Source organism: Rhinoraja longicauda, chromosome 32 (assembly GCF_053455715.1).
Source record: "Rhinoraja longicauda isolate Sanriku21f chromosome 32, sRhiLon1.1, whole genome shotgun sequence".
Classification (NCBI taxonomy): Eukaryota; Metazoa; Chordata; class Chondrichthyes; order Rajiformes; family Arhynchobatidae; genus Rhinoraja; species Rhinoraja longicauda.
In genome coordinates, this window is record NC_135984.1 from 7,437,297 (window position 1) to 7,458,712 (window position 21,416).

The 21,416-nt window shown below is 46.6% G+C and overlaps 1 protein-coding gene across 8 annotated transcripts in view; it reads left to right on the forward strand.

Annotated features, from left to right (window-relative positions):
- Positions 1–14,384, forward strand: part of ncam1a (neural cell adhesion molecule 1a) — a 372,742-nt gene extending 358,358 nt beyond the window's left edge. For 3 of the 8 annotated variants that reach the window (XM_078426956.1, XM_078426960.1, XM_078426958.1), the window contains 4 exons: positions 516–726; positions 1,827–1,943; positions 2,777–3,595; positions 11,885–14,384. In XM_078426956.1, the coding sequence (XP_078283082.1) occupies positions 516–726; positions 1,827–1,943; positions 2,777–3,595; positions 11,885–11,984 (1,247 nt within the window). In that variant the 3' untranslated portion in view covers positions 11,985–14,384. The remainder of the gene's footprint in view (positions 1–515; positions 727–1,826; positions 1,944–2,776; positions 3,596–11,884) is intronic. The other 5 variants (XM_078426957.1, XM_078426959.1, XM_078426962.1 and 2 more) reach the window with 3 other exon arrangements.
- The last annotated feature ends 7,032 nt before the right edge of the window (positions 14,385–21,416 follow it).

Here is a 21,416-nt window from a genome sequence, read left to right on the forward strand (position 1 = left end):
TACTCCAGCGTTTTGTGTCCACCTTCAGTATTCATACTGCTGGGTTGTAAGCTGCCCAAGCGAAATATGCCCAAGCTGTTCCTCCACAGAGGTTGCCTGACCCACTGAATCCCTCCGGATTCTTTCTTAATATTAATTCTCCTAACTTCAACCGAGAATCAAAGTGAATGTTTCAGCGACTGTGGATGTTGTGCTCTCCCTCTTCCCCACACCCCTTGAAGTTCCAGAGCCTCTGACTTGAGTGCCAGCAAATCCTCAGTTTACTTCATCAATTGTTTTCGAGGGAAGGTTTTCTAGTTGGACTTTGTTCCTTGGTGTGTGGCACCTCAGGAATTAGGAAAGCATCCTCGTGTCAATTAAAAGGACTTAATAATAATTGCAGGTTGGAATCAATCAGATCTCCTTGATTCAAACCCATGTCTCTGGTCCAGTTACGTGCAGGTTTTTGCACGTGCTTTAACACTGAGATTTAAAATTGGATGATTATTGTGAATAATGGACTGCATGTTTTCCAGAAGCTGATCCATCCAATGACTCCAGCCTGGGAACGGGGGCTATTGTCGGGATACTGATCGTGGTGTTCCTCATCTTGCTGGTGGCCGTGGATGTGACCTGCTACTTCGTCAACAAGTGCGGCCTGCTCATGTGCATCGCTGTTAACTTCTGTGGGCAGCCTGGGCCAGGGTCCAAGGGCAAGGACATCGAAGAGGGCAAAGCTGCTTTCTCGTGAGTAGCCTGAAGCGCGGGGCTGTCCGCGCGGTGTAACGGCTGTTGTGACAGAAGCACAGCTCGTGACGGCGGAAACAGCATCGGCCAAATCGCTCTCAAGCGTTTTTGCTTCGGGAAATTATGCGCAAAATTCATGTAACTTATGATGAGTGTCTGCCTGTACTCGCTGGAGTTTGGAAGGATGAGGGGGCACCTCATTGTAACGTACGAAATAGTGAAAGGCCTGGATAGAGTAGATGTGGAGATGATGTTTCCACTAGTGGGAGAGAGTCGAGGGCCTGGGGTCACAGCTTCAGAATTAAAGGATGTTCCTTTAGGAAGGAGATGAGGTGTGGAATCTGTGGAATTCATGGCCACGGAAGGCTTTGGAGGCCGAGTCAATGGATATTTCTAAGGCAGAGATAGATAGATTCTTGAATAGTACAGTTGTCAGGGGATATGGGGAGAAGGCAGGAGAATGGAGTTAGGAGGGAGGGATAGATCAGCCATGATTGAATGTAGAGTAGACTTGATGGGCAGGATGACCTAATTCTGCTCCTATCATTTATGAAGTTATAAGGGATGTAGAAACCGCATCGGCCAAACGGGTTTCACGCGTTTCTGTTTTGGCAAATTGTGCATGAAATTTGTGTGAATGACTGTGAATTTGTGTGAATGAATGAACGAGCTGGATTAATAAGTGTCAACTGGAGAATTTTAGCTCCAGAGATAGAGATTTAGTTTAGATTAGAGATACTTCGCGGAAATAAGCCCGACCCACTGAGTCCGCGCCGACCAGCGATCCCTGTACACGAGCACTATCCTAGACACCAAGGACAATTTGCAATTTTTACCGAAGCCAATTAATCTACAAACCTTTACGTCTTTGGAGTGTGGGAGGAAACCGGAGCACCCCGAAAAAACCCACCTGGTCACAGCGAGCGCGTCAATTGTCCCCAGTGCGTAGGATAGTGCTGGTGTACGGGCGGTCGCTGGTCGGCGTGGAGTCGGTGGGCCGAAGGGCTTGTTTCCAAGCCTTTATCCCTAAAAAGTCCAAAAGAATTAGTGACGAGCTGTAAGTAAAATGCTGCAAAGTGCTGCCTCGCCTTGCTTCTCAGGAAAGATGAGTCGAAGGAGCCGATTGTGGAGGTGCGGACTGAGGAGGAGCGAACACCAAATCATGACGGGGGAAGCCACACGGAACCAAATGAAACCACTCCACTGACAGAGCCTGAGTAAGTGCCAACGAGTTTGAGAAAGTCACCACTCTGTCGTGTACACCCAAGCAGTTCTTGTTTGGTTTGATGTCTGTGCCTCGATGGTTGGCTAATAATTCCCACTTGCTGTATTGTGTCTCCAAAATCCATCAGTTTCTTTACGGTGGTCAATTTAATTTGACTTCTGTTTCCTCGATAGCAACTCCCATCTTAAAGTGACGCCAATGAACTTATTGGAACAGCCAAGCCAAATCGAGGAAATTCAAAGCCCATAACTGCGAATTATGAATCTCAAGGAATCAAAACATAAACAGTTTAAACTGAACTAGCTCAGCTCAAAACTAAGAAACCATTTAAATCTGATGTGGTTTTTATTTAATAAGCCTGAAAGCATTGACTTGGAACTCAAGTTTATTAACAACCCTTTGGCATTTACCCATTTATGATTGGCTGCACATGCATGAATATCAGGAAGAGATTACATTTCCCTTCAACATTAAGGACTATACACATAATCATTCTAAACTTTAATCTGAAAGTGCTTTGCAGATACATAATTTGACACAAACAAAAGTATTTTCCTTTGAGTTAATCTCAGAAAGAGGAATTATGCAACCACTTGTCCGTAATAGCTTTGTTAATCAGGATTATTGAAAGTTAAGTCCTTTCCTGTTTTGTGTTAAAGATTTTTAACTGTTTGTGGTATTATGAATGTAAGACAGTTCTGTTTTCACTTCTACTGTACGGCGCTTATTTAATGTTGTACGTGGCAGTCTGATTTGGTCTGTTTGTGTGCTTTTGTTTCTTTCTGCCACTGTTCTATCCATTTTCTACTCCTGTTATCCTCACAGGCATGCAGCAGATACCCTGGCCACTGTTGAGGACATGTTGCCTTCTGTCACCACAGTAACCACTAACTCTGACACTATCACTGAAACCTTTGCCACCGCTCAAAACAGTCCGACGAGTGAAACGACCACACTCACCTCCAGCGCTGCTCTCCCGGCCATGTCTACCCCTGAGCCGTCACCCGCCGCTAACGCCGCACTGCACACGCCCAAGGCAGCCGCGGCGTCGCCCGCCGTGCCCCCGGCGGACGGCGCCCCCAAAGTCGCCCCCCTGGTAGACCTCAGCACTGCTCCGGCCTCCTCCTCCGCACCTCCTCCTGCTGCCAAGGCGTCCTCTGCCGCTCCGGTCTCCAACGCCAGCTCCGCCCCGCCGCCGCCCGCCGCGGGTAAAGCCAAAGAGGCTTCGCTAGCTCCGGCCGGCAGCGGCGCCAAACCCGCCGCCCCCGGCCCTGGCAACCCGTCCGGCCCCCCGGTCACGGCGGCGCAGCAGCAGCAGTCACCCAAGCCGGGCGCTCCCGCGGCCGCCAAGAGCCCCGACGTTGGCGCTCCGAAGCCCAGCCCAGTGAAGAGCCCGGGGGAAGCAAAGAATAACTCTGCCAGCGCGAAGAAGGAGACTGCCACAGACGGCAGCAAAAAGCCCCCCAAGGGCGAGGACTTTCCAAATGACGGAGGGACCTTCAAGACCTCAGACATTGATCTTGCAAAGGATGTTTTTGCAGCTCTTGGCAATTCTTCTCTTCCCGCTATGGGTGGCGGGAAGGCTACTGACCTTGCTCCCTCTGCTACTGACGCCGTTTCACCACCTGCTCCAGCGAAGGAAGAGTATGGGCCTTTTTCACACTAATCGCTACTTGCTTGTCACTGTCTTTGTCGTGGTTCTCTTGTGCTTTCGTGTCCTTCCTACTCCTGCATAAAACCTGGTCACTAACCTCAAGGCAAATAACAGCGTCAACTAAACCCTTCCCTAACAGATCGTTGAGATGGCATCCCGTTTTGACACAGTCATAGAGTCACACAGCACGGACACAGACCCTTCAGCCCAACTCGTCCCATGCAGACCGAGATGCCCCATCTAAGTTTGTCCCATTGGCCCGTGTTTGGCCCATATCCCTCTAAACCTTTCCTCTCCATTTGAGTGTAGTTTATTGTCACCTGTATCGGCGGACAATCGAGCCATGTAGTGTAGAAATACAGCGTGTAAACAGGCTCTTTGGCCCACCGAGCCAGCGCCAACCCTTATACCAGTTCCACCCTACACACTAGGGACAATTTACAGAAGCCAATTAACCTGCAGACAGGCACGTCTTTTGGAGTGTGGGAGGAAGCTGGAGCACCCGGAGGATACCCACACGGTCACAGGGAGAACGTACAAACTCTTCACAGACAACACCCGTAGTCAGGACCAAACCCGGGTCTCTGTCTAGAAGAAAGTAAGCATGCAGGTACAGCAGGCAGTGAAGAAAGCTAATGGCATGTTGGCCTTCATGACAAAAGGAGTTGAGTATAGAAGCAAAGAGGTCCTTCTGCAGTTGTACAGTGAGACCGCATCTGGAGTACTGTGTGCAGTTTTGGTCTCCAAATTTGAGGAAGGACATTCTTACTATTGAGAGAGTGCAGTGTAGGTTCACTAGGTTAATTCCCGGAATGGTGGGACTGTCATATGTTGAAAGACTGGAGCGAGTAGGCTTGTATACACTGGAATTTAGATGGATGAGAGGGGATCTTATCAAAACATATAAGATTATTAAGGGATTGGACACACTAGAGGCAGGAAACACGTTCCCAATGTTGGGGGAGTCCAGAACAAGAGCCACAGTTTAAGAATAAGGGGTAGGCCATTTAAAACGGAGATGAGGAAAAACATTTTCACTCAGAGTTGTGAATCTGTGGAATTCTCTGCCTCAGAAGGCAGTGGAGGCCAATTTTCTGGATGCTTTCAAGAAAGAATTAGATAGAGCCCTTAATGATAGCGGAGTCAGGGGGTATGGGGAGAGGGCAGGAACGGGGTACTGATTGTGAATGATCAGCCACGATCACATTGAATGGCGGTGCTGGTTCGAAGGGCCGAATGGCCTACTCCTGCACCTATTGTCTATTGTCTATAAGACAGTAACTCCACTACTGCGTCATCGTGCCCAACATGCTCAGGGAAAACCCGGCATTCTATGATGCTAAGGCATGGCAGATGGGGCTAATTATTTGGGACGAGTTTGGTAGCTTCCGTAACTGATCGTAATTCTGTAAACATGTCACCTAAATTTGCAAGGATCGTTCCAATTAAACAACCACATGTTGCACCTAGTTGCCTTTTCGTTCAACATGAAGCTTTTTCCAGTTGAATTGCAACCTCACAGGCAATTTAAATTATCTTTAATTGTAATGGGGAAAATGAATTTGCTAATTCGTGTCAACAGCCTATTAGTTAGTGTTTAACACAACTTTGCAGTTCACGTATTATTGTGTTCACTGTATTGGTGAGGCTGAAGGGAATAACATGACTTCAGCTAATCATTAATATTGAAACAATTACCCTTTGCAAAAGTAGAATTTTAAATGTAAATTAAATACTAAGTTATATTTAGTTTCCCAACCATACCTGCCGAAGGGCCTGTTTCCACGCTATGACTATTTATGATAACAATCAAGCTGTCCACGGTGTACAGAAAAAGGATAAAGGCTACAACATTTAGTGCAAGATAAAATCCAATAAAGTCTAATTACAGGTAGTTCAAAGGTCTGCAATGAGGTAGATGGGAGATCAGAGCCGCACTCTAGCTGATGAGTGGACCGTCCAATTGCCAGATTACAGCTGAGAAGAAACTGTTCTGCATGGGCAGGTTGGGCCGAAGGGCCTGTTTCCGTGCTTTACGGATCCATGGTTTCAAAATTATTTCAATCGGTGTTTCTTGCAATTTAGCCTCTTACCATACAACCCAACGAGTCCGGTCTAGGTTTAAACATTAAATCTCCGTTTTACTAACTGCAGTAGGACCTGCTGAGTAAGGTCCAAGAATCTGCAGATGGAGCTAGCACACAAGAACGGAGAGAACCGTCTTATCCTGGGGATCAGACCGTTTAAGGGAATAACAGTTCAAGGGATTCCTGACCTGAGATAACAAGCTAGTAAACAGCAGATGGAACGGAGCATTTTCGATCATTTCCTTTAAGAAACAAGCCCCACGCCGGCCAGCGACCGTCCCGTACACTAACACTACCTGACACACTAGGGACAATTTACAGTGTTTTACCAAAGCCGATTAACCCACAAACCTGTGGGAGGGAAACCGGAGCACCCGGAGAAAACCCACGCGGTCACATGGAGAACGTACAAACTCTGAACAGACAGCACCCGTAGTCAGGATTGAGCCCCCGTCTCTGGGCGCTGTAAGGCAGCTTTGAGAACACTGGAAATCAGTAAGAGACTTGCATTGATTGAGCACCTTTCAGGAGCTCAAGATATTCTACAGTATCTTGTAGTCAATGAATTTTTTGAAGTGTAACAATGTGGACATTCCAGATAACACTGAGATATTAATTGCAGCCCCCCCCCAACCCTTCAGATTAGTTTAATTTATTATTGCCACGTGTACAGAGGTAAAGTGAAAAGCTTTTCTGTTGCGTGCTATCCAGTCAGTGAAAAGACTATACATGATTACAATAAAGTCGTCCACAGTGTACAGATACAGGATAAAGGGATTGACGTTTAGTGCAAGATGAACTTCAATTAAAGCTAGTTCGAGGGGCTCAAATGAGGTAGATGGGAGGTCAAGACCTAGTTGGCTGATGATTGCCACAGGGACATTTTACAATCTATGGAAACCAACGTCTTGATGGAAAGATGAGGCTGGGATCAGTGTGACGTTCCCTAAACACTGCGCTAGGACCAGCAAGGTAGGAGGAGGAGGATTTGAACTCGCAACCTTGTGACTCTGGGTGAAGTGTGGTGGCACGATTATCACGGGACCACAGCTGCGTATGAAAAGTGAGCTGGAAGATTCAGCCAGGGAGGTTGTGTAGGAATATAACTGCAGATGCTGGTACAAATTGAAGGTATCACAAAGGTATTGAGTAACTCAGCAGGTCAGGCAGCATCTAGGAGAGAGGGAATGGGTAAAGTTTTGGGTCGAGAAGACTGAAAGAAGAAGGTCTGAAGAAGGGTCTCGACCGATAAACGTCACCCATTCCCTCTCTCCTAGATACAGCCAGGGAGGTTTGTCACTGGATCCTCCCCCCTCCTATCCTGGAAGCCCTTGGCTGTGGTGGTGGCACCTTTCCGCCCACTGTGCCAATTTATTTGAAACATCACCCAATCTATTGTCAAATCTAAATCTTTTAACATCTGGAGCTGCAGTATTCACATCACTCGTGCTTTGTCCCTTCCACTCCAAAGCCAGTAATCGTTCCTTTCAACTGCAACTTAGCTTCTTTTTGCTTAATGTTCAAAAGAGTCAGCATTTGCTGGCCCTTCCCACTGACAACTGAGGTGTAGTGGATGGTAGGTCAGGACTGCACTCTGGTTAGCTGATGATTAGTAGGCTTTTTACAAATCCTACCAACCTGCCCTCCATATCCTGAACCACCTGCCACAATTAGGGAGCGTTCCTCAAGATTCAAGATGGGTTTATTGTCACATGTACCAACTAAGGTACAGTGAGATTTGAGTTACCATACGGCCACACCAAGTGAAAAGCAGTAAGACGCACAAGCATATAAAATAAAATTTAACATAAACATCCACCCCAGCGGCTCCCTGAACTACGATTGGAGACCCTGGGACTATCTGGCTTTATCTTGCACTAAGTGTTATTCCCTTTATAATGTATCTGTAGACTGTGGATGGCTCGATGGTAATCATGCATTGTCTTTCCGCTGACTGCTTGGCACACAACAAAAGCTTTTGCACTGTACCTTGGGATAGGTGAACAATAAAATAAACTCAACTCAACTCAAAACCAATGAAAATTAAAATGATCGGCTTAGCTCATGCCAGGTTTGTGAGGGGAATTCATCACTGCTCAGTGCAAGCGATCGCCAGGCGGTTGTGTAGTCAGTTCCATTGAGGTTGAAAGAGTAAATAAGTGGTGATTACTACAGCCAGAAGTTCCAGTTCAGTTTAGTTTATTGTCACGTGTACTGCTTTTGTTGCATGAAAAGCTTTTGTTGCGTGCTATCCAGTCAGCAGAAAGACAATACATGATTACAATCGAGCCAGTGACAGTGTATAGATACATGGTAAGGGAATAGATTTACGAATGTGGAGCGATTGTAATATGTGATTGTAGATCTGCATCTGTGGCTAGCACGCAAATAGTCGCCTGGGTTGGCCGCCATCTTGGAAGATTATTCCCTTCCCCACCATTAGCCTCAGCGATCAAAGCCAGCTACCCTTCCCCTGCCCTTCGATTAGAGCCAGCCTTGAAATGGCCGTTCGTGGAAGTTCTGATTCAACAAGAGATCCTCAGCATAAGCACTTTGGTAAACACGCAGATAAACATGTTTCTAGTGACCCTCTGTGCCGCCCCCATCTCCTCTGGTGCCTCCCTTTTGTCTGAATAATGACCAAGTTTCATGCATGGGTTGCCTTCTCATTGCGCATGTGATTTGTACACAGATTTCTGCTTCCGGGGGAATTTCTGATTTTTTTTGTTGTTAAAAGCCGACATCATTTTTTTTTCCCATTTGCTTCTGGCCAGTTACTGCAATGATCTCGTGTCCTTCAGAATCTCATCTCCTGCTTGTTGGGATTGTGCAGTAAATTAACCCTGAAAAGTGATCACAAAGAGACACCCTTAGGTGCAGTAAGCACTGACGTACAGTAAGGTGCAGTTACTCTAATCCTTCTCTCATTCTCTGGTTCCCAGTAGGGATTTTGGTTTGAGTTGGGTGTTGGAAGTGCTAAGACTTCAGTTATTGTGGTGCTTGGTAGTAACTAACTCTTGTTAACCCGTTCGTCGGTCACGCTGTAAGCAGAAGCACATCTGACCCGTCCTCTCACGATGGCGTTCCAACTCCAGTCTGCTTGAACCACAGTACTCACCGAAGGCACAACCCCAATGTCCAGGGAATTTGCCTCCAGTTCAAGCCCATCTGTACCTCCAAGCTGGGACCATTGTGCTTCCACCATGGCTACCAGCAGATGTCATCAGAGAACCTAGGCCTGGGGAAGAGAAGAATGAAGTGAGTGGGTCCCGATCTCTGACATTGCACTTCGAGCCCTGAAGTAAGCAAGTTGCCAGAAGACCCTCAGATGCAAGTTCAGAAGGGTGTACAGGGAGTTGAACCCTGCTGTTATGGACCTCTAAGCCTTACGCTCTGCAGACCAAGGTGAAGGGCAATGTCTCGTACTAGCCATGGGGAGTGGCCCGAGAAGAGGACTAATCATGGATCTCCAATGCAGCGGGATCATTAGGTAGAGTGCCACCAGAAGTTCAATCACCTCGCTCACACGCGCAGTCTGTGAATGGCATGACCCATTGTCCATGACACTGGGTCCAGGCGCTGCTCAGAGCACCACGTTCCCATTCATCAGTCAAGTCAAACATCCTTTGGCTGGACTACTCCCTCGTCAAGGAAGATGCAAAGTTCACAAGACACAAAATCCTTTGCTTAGATGACCAAGATGACCTGTGCCCATCCTGTGATCTCCACAGCATCGGTGATGCTCTCTTACAGAACTGGAGGCTCCAGGAGAGGAAGGAATCCTGCCTATGTATCTCAGCCCCACAGAGAGGAGAGTGCTGGCTATTGTCAGAGTGGCCATCACGGAAGCTCAGGCTGTGGTGAAGATGAAGGGATCCTTGCACTTAAACACCCTCCCTCTGTCGGAACCCCATCTTGTCCCACACTCTCGACTATGGAAGATGCACCCCTTACACTCACCTGTCCATGTGGACCTACCCTTTCCCACTTGCTGTTCTCAGGTCCCCCAGGGATAGCTACCTGGCCAGGTGCTGGAGACAATGTTGGTGAAGATGAATACACCGCTCCTAGGTTTCCCACCACCGCAGATTCCGAAGCTGAACAGTGTGAAGGCAGGGGTCTGCACCAGTTTTGTGCTGCCAGGCACCAAGGTGGAGGATGGTTCATGGGAGGGTGGAGGGGAGTTCAGAAGAGTTCTGCTGCTGAGACCTTGTGATGACTTTGTCTCGGCGGCTGATCAACCAAGGCCGAAGTGTCTGTGCATGTGGAAGTCCTCTGGGAACTGGAAAGCCCACCAAGAAGTCACGTGAAACAACTTGGAGCAGGGAAGAATCCAGCACCATCTTGGTGCAATGTTGGGCAGGGACTTGAGCGGCCCTTCCATTGCCAATGTGTTTGCTACACCCTTGCAGCCACTCAATGCCAAAGCCACAGTTTCTGCTGCAACCACGTTCAGAAGCCATGCAGGAGGCGAGGACAGAAGTGGAACCGACACCGACTCGGCATTTGGACTATATCCACTCCAGCAACCGGCCTTCTGTTGGTTTTCCAGAGTTCCTCGGTGCCATCCTAGGAGATTAATAGCAACTCGGAGAACATGAGCCTGCCTCACACTCTCTGCATGACATCTGTCCTCCCACCCTACCACTCCACCAATGCCCATCCAGATCTCAGCCAGCTGTGAGACCTACTGGACAGACCACAATGGTGAGGCAAGTGTGGCTGGGTCTTCAAAGTCCAGAACTCCTCAAGGTTGTCCTCCAAAGTTCACCCATCACCTGGTCCACCGAGAGACAGGGCTTGCTGCGGCCGTGCTGCAGAAACACTGTTATAGGAGCATTGAGATGATCAAAGTCCCATGGAAGATGATCAACAATGGGAAGAGTGGTGAATCTATGGAATTAATTGCCACAGATGGCTGTGGAGGCCAAGTCAATGGATATTTTTTAGGCGGAGATTGACAGATTCTTGATTAGTACGGGTGTCAGGGGTGATGGGGAGAAGGCAGGAGAATGGGGTTGAGAGGAACAGATAGATCAGCCATGATTGAATGGCGGAGTAGATTTTCCTTTTGTTCAGTTTATTGTCATGTGTACCAAGCTACAGAGAAAAGCTTTTGTTGCGTGCTAACCAGTCAGCAGAAAGACAATATACGGGATTGGCCGAATGGCGTAACTCTGGTCCTATCACTTATTACACTGCGAGAGGCAGAGCAAACGGCGGGTTTTGCCCTAAAATGGCTCCTTTTGCGTACTACACTTCAGTATAGGCGATTTCAACGGAGTGGTCCATCTTGTTCCTCCAGTATCTTTGGTAGTGGTGAAGTCAGGAGGTAAGAGTTGCCCGCAAGCTGGGTCGCTGTGAACTTGTGCCACAACAGGGCAACCTTCAATGCACTAACTGGTGGGAGCTTTATCTGTTTCACTGTCTGTCCCAAGTGCAGGTTCCACCATCATGATTCCTTCCGTGAATTCATTTCCTGTGGTGTCTTCATATTTCAAGCATGCTTCATGCTTTGGTTCATTCAACATTCTTATGCCATGTTCTTTGGAGATGGTTTTATATATTTTTGGTGAAACACAATTGCATGTAAAATGATTATTTCGGAGAATAAAAGACACTTTGGTCTTTCCGAATTGGGGGATCAATCTTGTTCAGTAACAAGGGAACATTGAAGAAACTAAGAACTGCAGATGCTGGTTAATGCACAAAAGGACACAACATGGAGTAACTCAGCGGATCAGGCAGCATCTCTAAAGCACATCAGGTTGGGATCCTTCCTCAGATCCCCTTTTCTCCCCCCCTCCCAACAATCAGTCTTAAGGAAGGTCCCAACCCGAAATGTCACCAGCCATTCTCCAGAGATGCTGCCTGACCCGCTGATTACTCCCGCCCGACACCTTGTGTCCTTAAGGGAACTTTGAAGATCTTCCTGGATGTGGTGGTATCTTCCTAGTTCCACTTATGCAGGAGAGCAGTCGCCAATTGGTGGCATGTAAAGTGTTTTTAACCATTCTGAACTTAGCTGCGATTTCCCCCACCTGAAGCCATATCTAAAGTGTGCCGATGCTGGAGTCACCCTGGGAGAGTGTGCACGACTGTGTTGTCCTGACACGTCCACCAACTGCTGGGTGCTTTCGTTTCCTTCCAGTGCTTGGTTATTCATGTTCTTCATCACTTTCTGGTTGACAGGAAGGTCCCCTTAGAGGAGAAGCCCAAACAAGAAGGGACAGAAGTAAAGACGGTTCCTAATGAAGCCACACAAACAAATGAGAATGAAAGCAAAGCATGATCAACACAAACCAGAAACCACTCCCACTTCAGTGTATCTTTTATTATTTTTGAACATGTTTTCCTGTTTGTAGATTTCAGCTCAGAAGAGGATCAATTGTGGCACACTTGCTTTTTTGTGAAATTCTTTCATTAAAAGAGTTGACCATGTAACTAAAATTGGTAAAGAAAATTACCTGGGTACTTTAATTGTAGTTATCATTTTTCACCGCGCTTAGTCAGAGTTGTGATTTGTAGATAATGTGTGAGTTCTTCAGTTAGTAAAACACTGAGAAACGCCTTCAGTTTATTCCTATGTTATAAGCGTCTCAAGTTAAACAAGTTTTCGGTACATTCCTGTAGAAACAGCCACAACTGATTTTTATCCTCTTTTTTTTTCAAAGTTAAGAAAACCGATTAAAACACAGCTTTATAAATTACTGTTGCAAGGCTACAAATGTGATTGCTTCACTGTTCATACAAGTACATTATGTGCACAAAGCATTGCTATCTTAACCTATGTTTATATTTTTTTTATTTGCAAGTTTTGATCCTGTGTTAGCTTTTGACTAAACAGAAGGTTTGTAAATTTGCATATGTGAAGTATATTTCAATTTGCAGTATTCAATTTTATGAAAGGAATATTAATTTTTTGCCAACTTTTATTTTCAGTGTTTATTGGTACACGACTGCAAAACGATAATTGTTTAATCTTGATCTGTTCTAATTGTGTGTAAATGCAACAGGCTTTGCAACTGTTTATTCCAAAGCCTGTTCAAAATGACGATAGTTTAGCTTGCTTTTGTCCACGATATTTTTATTGAATGGAAGTTTTGGCGATATCCTTCCTCGTAACACTTTTGTTAGAAAACACATTGCTTACCTGACCTGCTCTCAGAAATTAAAGTCCTGAATTGTCCCACCTGATTTCACATCAAATTAAGACCAGTTTACTCCATTCAAAATCTGGTAGACATTTACGTTAATTGTTCCTGCTTGTTTCAGCTACAAAAACCTTCATTCAGTGGTGAAAGGCGTTCTGTAGCCCATTTCCGTTTCCAAAGCAATGTTTCAATTTCTTAAAAAAACTGCAAGCTTGTGCACTGTGAATGCGTGAATATTATAGTGTGTTTTTTGTCATTAGTATTTCAAAGAAAAACTCAACATAGCTTGGTTGTGAAAGGTGTAGCAAATAGTTCTGAAGATTGTGTGGGATAATGCTGTCACTGGGTGGGGAAACAGTAAAGCAGAAATAAGGTGAGGCAAAAATCCGTTTGGGCATGAATTCCATGTGTTATAACTTTTATTGCCTGTAATGTTTTTTTAAAAAAATGGTTAGACTGGGAACATTCCCCATTAGCACAATCAAATGGGGGTATTAATCTTTCATGTCCTTTTAATTTGTGTGCAGTCTCAGTCCAGTAATGATCGCATTGCTAATTTGTAAGTTCAAACTGTGAAAATACTGGTCTTGTCATTCGCTTCGAGTGTTTGCTTCTGTTCAACTTTAGGGGTGACATTGGGGGCAGCTTCCTGAACCACACTTTCGATCCCCAAGCAAGGCTTGGCCTGTGCACAGAGGAGGCAAGGCAGGCGACGGCTGATTAGCTCCGGCCACGCCGCAAAAAGGAGATGCCATTTTATTGCAATGCTGCCTTAAATCAAGTCCTCCCCCACCCACCCCTCCACCCCCTCCAATATAGTTATCTGGTGACATCCCAATTGTCACTCGGTGTAGAATTTGGATTATCATGGGACCAAGTTTACACAGATCATTGCAAGTGTGCAACGACCCCCCCTCCCCCCCCTAGCAAAAGGAATAAATGTTTGTCGTCTTAGCTTGTGAACGGATCTTCGTGAGCAGGTAACTAGGTGTCATTATCAAGGCAGACGTTTTTTCTCCTGCATTGCTCCTGGTGAAAAATAAGAAGTGCTTTTAAAAAGAACACATTTATCGCTGTGCTGGGGTTAGCCGGTAGTGACCATTGCTCACTCCCCCCCCATCGATCCCCTCTAGGATCAGAGGTAGATTGACCGAGGGCTTCCAATTAAGATCTCGCCCAAGGCTCTCCCCCCCAGTTACAACAATGGGCAAACGCGGCAGCTCACAAGTAGACACGGAGAAATGCAGCCCTTGTGCCTTGAGCAGATAGCAGCAACACAGGCTCGCATCTTCCCAGTCGTAAACTCAAAGGCTGTGCTTCTTCCCTAGATCATAGACGGACATAGACAGAGCCTCCACTGTCACCCCTAACCAGAAAACCCTGCACTTAGAGCCTTCTCTCCTGTTGCAGAACTTTTTATTCAGTGCGGATAAAACCACCTTTCCACTATCAATGGTGTAAATACTGACTACTAACCAAGATTTTTTGACTTTGCATTATGTCAGATACTTGTGTTCAATAAAAACTACAAAAGATGATGAATGGCCGTGTCCTTGTTTCAGACACACTTCCCCCCGCCGGTCAGGAGAATTGGTAGTGGTGGCTCGGACGGTTCAGATCGGACGGTTGGGGTTTCAGTCGTGGACATTGTTACGCCTAAGATATGACCATCACTGGAAGGTTTAGGGGCCAAACGTGGATGGATGGACCAACTGAGAATGGGGCATCTTGGCCGACACGGACAGGTTGGGCAGAAGGGCCTGTTTCTGGCTGTATAAACCAACCGATGTTAGGGATTATGGGGAGAAGGCAGGAGAATGGGGTTAGGAGGGAGAGATAGATCAGCCATGATTGAATGGCGGAGTAGACTTGATGGGCCGAATGGCCTAATTCCACGCTCATGAACCCACCTGATTAATTTTACTGTTTGTCTGCCTCGTCACCTTCACCTCAGTCAACAATGAACATTTCCTTGATCATCGTCTGCTTTGATCTGTTATCTTCGCACCTTACCCTTCCAAATCTCTAATTTCCCTCTCCCCTGACTCTCAGTCTGAAGAAGGGTTTTGACCTGAAACGTCACCCATTCCTTCTCTCCAGAGCTGCTGCCTGTCCCACTGAGTTACTCCAGCATTTTGTGTCTTATCTAAACTAACCTTACTTTGGAACACCAAGTGCTGGAGGGACACAATGGGCCAGGCAGCATCTGTGGAGGGAATGGATCTTCATCATTAGTGGGTCTGCACCCTTCTTCAGAATTCTTGAGTGGAAAGGAAGACTACACATCAACACTGATGTGGAACAAGCTGGCAGAGGAGGTAGTTGAGGCAGGGACTGTCCCAACTTTTAAGAAGCAATTAGATAGGTACATGGACAGGACAGGTTTAGAGGGAGATGGCCAAACACAGGCAGGTGGGACTAGTGTAGCTGAGGCAGGTTGGCCGGTATGGGCAAGTTGGGCTGAAGGGCCTGTTTCCACACTGTTTCACTCTATGACTTAGAACGGAGATGTCAATGTGTTTTCCTTTTTAATAATGTATTGAATGGATGCGGGCTTTGCAGACTGAGCCTGCATTTAATTGCCCATCTTTAACTGCGCTTGAGATGTTGGCGGTGAGCTTCCTTCATGAACTGCTGCAGTCATTGAGCTGTGGCTGCACCCACCCTGCTGTGAAGGAGGGTGTCCCAGGAGTTTGACCCAGCGATGGTGAAGGAACGGAGATATATTACCAAAGGGTGGCGGGTTTATGGAACGAGCTGCCGGAGGAGATAGTTCAGTCCGCCTGAACCTACCTGATCTCCCAGTTGCTAAACACTTTCATTCTCCTTCCCATTTCCACACTGACCTTTCTGTCCTGGGTCTCCATTGTCAGAGTGAGGCTATTCGCAAGTTGGAGGAACAGCATCTCATATGGGCAGCTCACAGCTGAATATTGATTTCTCTAACTTCAAGTAACCCCGGCATTCCCTCTCTCTCCTTCCTCCACCCAAGTTGCACCAGCTTCTCATTTTCACCCAACAATCAGCTAATGCTGTTTCTTTTATCATCGTTGTTTTTTTTGCATATCTTTCATTCATTGTTCTTTATCTCTCCACATCATCGTCTATATCTCTCGTTTCCCTTTTCCCAGATTAGTCTGAAGAAGGGTCTCGACTCGAAATGTCACCCATTCCTTCTCTGCAGAGATGCTGCCTGTCCTGCTGAGTTACTCAAGCTTTTTGTGTCTATCTTCGGAGGAGACAGTTGAGGCAGGTACTATCACAACGTTTAAGAAACATGTGGACAGGTACATGGATAGGATCGGTTTAGAGGGACAGGGGCCAAACGCAGTCAGGTTTAGTTTAGAGATATAGACCCTTCGGCCCATCGACCAGCGATCCCCGCACACTAACGCTATACCTACACACAGTACGGACAATTTACAATTTCACCAAGCCAATTAACCTACAAACCTGTACGTCTTTGGAGTGTAGGAGGAAACCGGAGCTCCCAGAGAAAACCCACGCCATCACGGGAAGAACGTACAAACTCGTACAGACAGCATCCCTAATCAGGATCGAACCGCCACGATGCCACCCTAGTCCGCTGGGACTAGTGTAGAGTTGGTGATGTTGCGTGGCGTGTTGGTGAGCGTGGTCAAGTTGGGCCGAGTGGCCTGTTTCCGTGCTGCATGACTATAACTGGGCTAAATCTCTGGACAACGTTGTCTCTTTGGGTTACTGTCAGGAAAGACAAGACTCACCCAAATGCTCTCTCTGACGTACACACACTAGCCAGGTACAAGAGGGTCATTTTTGAGGATGTCTACAAGGAAACAGCCCAACCCAAAATGTAAAGGGACGGATATTTTGATGACTTGACATGAATGTGGTATTGGGGGTCCGTGACTGGTTTCTTCCTTTGACTCAATGGCCAGGCCCAACTGTTGGTTCTGAGCCTAACTTCCATAAACGTCATTTGGTGAGTGTCGTCTCCTCTTCAGTCCCCATGTTCTACATCTCTACAATCCCAACTTGGATGCTGGTGAGTCACTCCTCACTGGGCCCCAGCGAGAATGTCCTCAGAAAGGGATCTGAAGTGGACCACGGGACCACGAGAGGAATGGTGACCTGAGCAATGTGGCCAAGTGGTGATCAGGAATGGACGGAGAAGAGGACTCATTGTAGATCTCCAACACTGTGGGTATCTTGTCTGGATATTATGTTGGTGGTGCCTTGCCTTCATCCAGCTCTACACAACTCTTAACACACGTGAGAAAAATAGTGAAAAGCAATTTTTACCTTTTGTGGAGCTATTTAAAACGAATGATTTTGTCGGATACTGCAAAGTTGTCCAACTGGGGATATCCCTAACTGGAGAGACAAAAATCTGCAGATGCTGGAATCTTGAGCAAGATATAAAATGCTGGAGGAACTCAAAGGTTCAGGCAGCATCTGTGGAGGGAAACGAAACTAAGCAATTAGAAACAAAGGTGATTTTGCAAGGGGAGGAAGGGTTCTGATCCGAAATATAGTCTGCACTTTCCCTCCACAGATGAAATGGAGCATCGTATATCTCTCGTTTCCCTTACCCGTGACTTTCAGTCTGAAGAAGGGTCTCGACCCGAAACGTCACCCATTCCTTCTCTCCAGAGATGCTGCCTGTCTCGCTGAGTTACTCCAGCTGTCTGTGTCTATCCTCCACAGATGAAGCCTGACCCACTGAGTTTCTCCAGCACTTTATGCTTAATTGTGGTCTTGGACCAGATTCTTTTTTTTCTTCCTTTCCACAGATGCTGCCTGAATGTCTGAGTGTTTCCAGCTTTTTCTCTCTTATTTATTTCAGAGCTCTAGCAGCTGCGGGTTTTACTGATTTTCACATCATTCATGATATGTTAGTGGTGCAGTGACTGATAGGTTTTTAGACTTTAGAGATACAGTGCGTAAACAGGCCTTCGGCCCACCGCACCCCGTACACTAATACTATCCTACACCCACTAGGGACAATTTACAATTTTACCACAGCCAAATAACCTACAAACCTGTAAGTCTTTGGAGTGTGGGAGGAAACCGGAGCACCCGGAGAAAACCCACGCAGGTCAACGGGAGAACGTACAAACTCCGTACAGACAGCACCCGTAGTCGGGATCGAACCCGGATTCCTGGTGCTGTAACTCTACCGCTGCACGACTTGTGCAGAGGTGCATAAAGATAATACATAAAATTATGGGAGAGGCAACGTGACTGGTCTTCGCTTGGATTTTATGCTGATCCCTCCAAACCAAAGCTACCTGGCTGCTACTAATCCACTTCAGAGGCCTGAGCCAGTCACCTTGTTATGGCATTATCATATCATATCATATATATACAGCCGGAAACAGGCCTTTTCGGCCCTCCAAGTCCGTGCCGCCCAGTGATTCCCGCACATTAACATTATCCTACACCCACTAGGGACAATTTTATTTATTTTTAACATTTACCCAGCCAATTAACCTACATACCTGCACGTCTTTGGAGTGTGGGAGGAAACCGAAGATCTCGGAGAAAACCCACGCAGGTCACGGGGAGAACGTACAAACTCCTTACAGTGCAGCACCCGTAGTCAGGATCGAACCTGAGTCTCCGGCGCTGCATTCGCTGTAAAGCAGCAACTCTACCGCTGCGCTTGGCACTGCCTTGAAAACTGGAGGTATTGGTACTGGTGCATTATTGTCACATGTACTGAGGTGCAGTGAAATCCAGTCAAATCATAATATCTATGAGTACGATCAAGTACGAAAGGTAGTGCAAAGAGAAAACTACCAGAGTGCAGAAAGTGGTGTTGCAGCATTATAGTGTTGCAGTTACAGAGAAAGTGCAGGTACACAAAAAAAGTGCACAGCAAGGTAGCTTAGTTAATGGGAAGATCGTCCAGCAATCTGACAACAGCTGTGAAGAAGCTGTTCTTAAATCTGTTGGTACGTACTTTCAAATTTTTGTATCTTCTGCCCAACGGGATAGGGGAGAAGAGGGAATGACCGGGGTGAACACGCTCTTTGATTATGTCGGTTGGTTTCCTCAGGCAGTGTGAAGTGCAGATGGAGGGGGGAGGTGGGTTTATGTAATGGGCCAGGCTACATCCACAGCTCTTTGCAATTCTGGGCAAATCTGTTGCTAAACCAAGCTGTGATGAATCCCTGTGATCGTACCCTTATTCTTGTGCTTCTGTAGACGTCGGTAAAAGTCATTGGTGACATGGAAAGTGGTCTATTCCTCTTCAACGCTCACCTTCTAGCACCTCAACACCCCAACTTGGATGCTGGCGAGACACTCCTCACTGGGTCCTAGGAAGGTTGTCCTCAGAATGGACACCTCAGAGTGGTGGCCATGAGAACAATGGTGGCCTGAGCAATGTGTCCAAGCAGCGATTGGGAACGTGCGGAGGAGGGGACGATTGGAGTCTTCGGAGGAAGTAGAGGACTGAAGTTAAGGATTGGAAAGCAGAATCAACAATAAATTTCCAGAGAGAATTGGGTGGATTAAGAATAGGAGACTAGAACTATTGGGTGCATGCAGTCCTGTGCTCTACTGATCGGCCTGGAACATGGCAACTTCAACAGCCTGACCGCGGGACAAGACGGCAGGAGAAGGGAAAAGACATTCTGGCCTTCCATCACAGTGAGGAGGGGACTGGAGGAGACTCACTGTAATGGATGTTTCTTTTTTTTGTGTTGGTTTGTGGTTGTGTAATTGCTTATTTTATTGCTCTTTACTGTTGGACTGTGGGTGACGAAATCTCGTCCAAAAGACTTGTTTTTTGGATGACAATAAAGGTCATTCTGATTCTGATTCTGATGTTTAATGATCATGGTCCACCAGTGATCTCCTCTGTGCTATATTCTACATATAATCCTCTATATAATACTATGAATAATCCTCTGATTTTCAACGCACTGTGCGGTTCATTATTCCAAATGGTTCCCTTTTCCGCACCTGGAAAGTTGTCTGTCCATTCTGTGCACAAATGCTGTCTGACTCGCTGAGTTCCTCCAGCACTTAGTGTTTTGCACTAGATTTCAGCATCCGCAGTTTCTTGTGTCTCCTTAATCAGTGCCAGTTTAGTTTAGTTAAGTTACGACATTCAAGGTAGAAACAGGCCCTTTGGCTCGCCATCCGTGCCGACCAGCGATCCCTGCACACTAACACTATCCTACACACACTAGGGACAACTAACATTTACACCAAGCCAATTAACCTACAAACCTGCAGGTCTTTGGAGAATGGGAGGATACCGAAGATCTTGGAGAAAACCCACACAGGTCACGGGGAGAAAGTACAAACTTTGTACAGACAGCGCCCTTAGTCGGGATCGAACCGGGGTCTCTAGCGCTGTAAGGCAGTAACTCTGCCGCTCAGCCAGGTTTCAGGTCAAATGTTTCACCCATCTGTATAAAGTAAAATGTACTGGAAAGGACTCAATTGGTTGGGCATTATGTGTGAAGAGTGAACATTTTTGGGCTGATGGGCAGATTTACAGAAAAGCTTTTCACAAAGCGTTAGCTCTGTCACTTTCTACATGAGCACAGACTGATGTTTCAGGAGTCACTAGAAACTGCAGATGCTCAGGACCCAAGCAAAGAACAAAGTGCCGGAGGAACTCAGCCTGAAGAACCCTGAAGGTCCAGAACCGAAACGTCACCTGTCTATTCCCTCCACGGATGCTGCTTGACCCGCTGAGTTCCTCCGCTACATTGGTTTCAAGCTGATGTTCTGGCACAGACTGATCTGAGCATTTCCAATATTTTCCATTCTTGTTCCTCAAGATCTCACTGACTTGCATTGTGTTTGATTAAATAATTCACATGCCATGACAGGTATAATATCTGAGCATCCAAACCACATCAAAGATAATTAATAGATAGGGAACCATACGTTGTGGAGATAGCAATTAGCTGGTGACCTGTTTGGTGAATGTTAAATGGCTGATTAATGCAAACAGTTTGGTTGCCTTTCCAAATCCTTAGGGTGGACGACTCGATTGCAATCAATTGTATAGTTTTTTCGCTAACTGGATAGCACGCAACAGAAAAAGTTTTCACTGTAATTTGGTACACATGACAAAGGGATATGAGAAGGCAGGAACGGGGTACTGATTGTGGATGATCAGCCATGATCACAGTGAATGGCGGTGCTGACGAGAAGGGCCGAATGGCCTCCTCCTGCACCTATTGTCTAATGACAAACCAAACTCTAAACTCTCATCTCCCATGCCATCCAACTCTGAATCCCATATTTCCCTTTTATTCCCCCCTCTCTCCCCACCTCGTCTCTTTCCGCCCATATCCCTCCCTTCAGCTTTACATTTCACCCCTTCTCTTCTCTACTTATCTGACACTCTGTCTCCTTTTCACCTCAAGCCTTTGTCACTTACTCTATTCATCTGACAATTACACCCCCCCTCCCCCATTGTATCCACCTATCACTTGCCAGGATTTGTCCTGCCCTCACTCTCTTTGCTAGCCCCCCCCCCCTAGTTTTTACTGGATCAGCCATGATCATATTGAAGTAGGAGTAGGCCATTGGCTCGAGGGGCCGAATGGCCTACTCCTGCA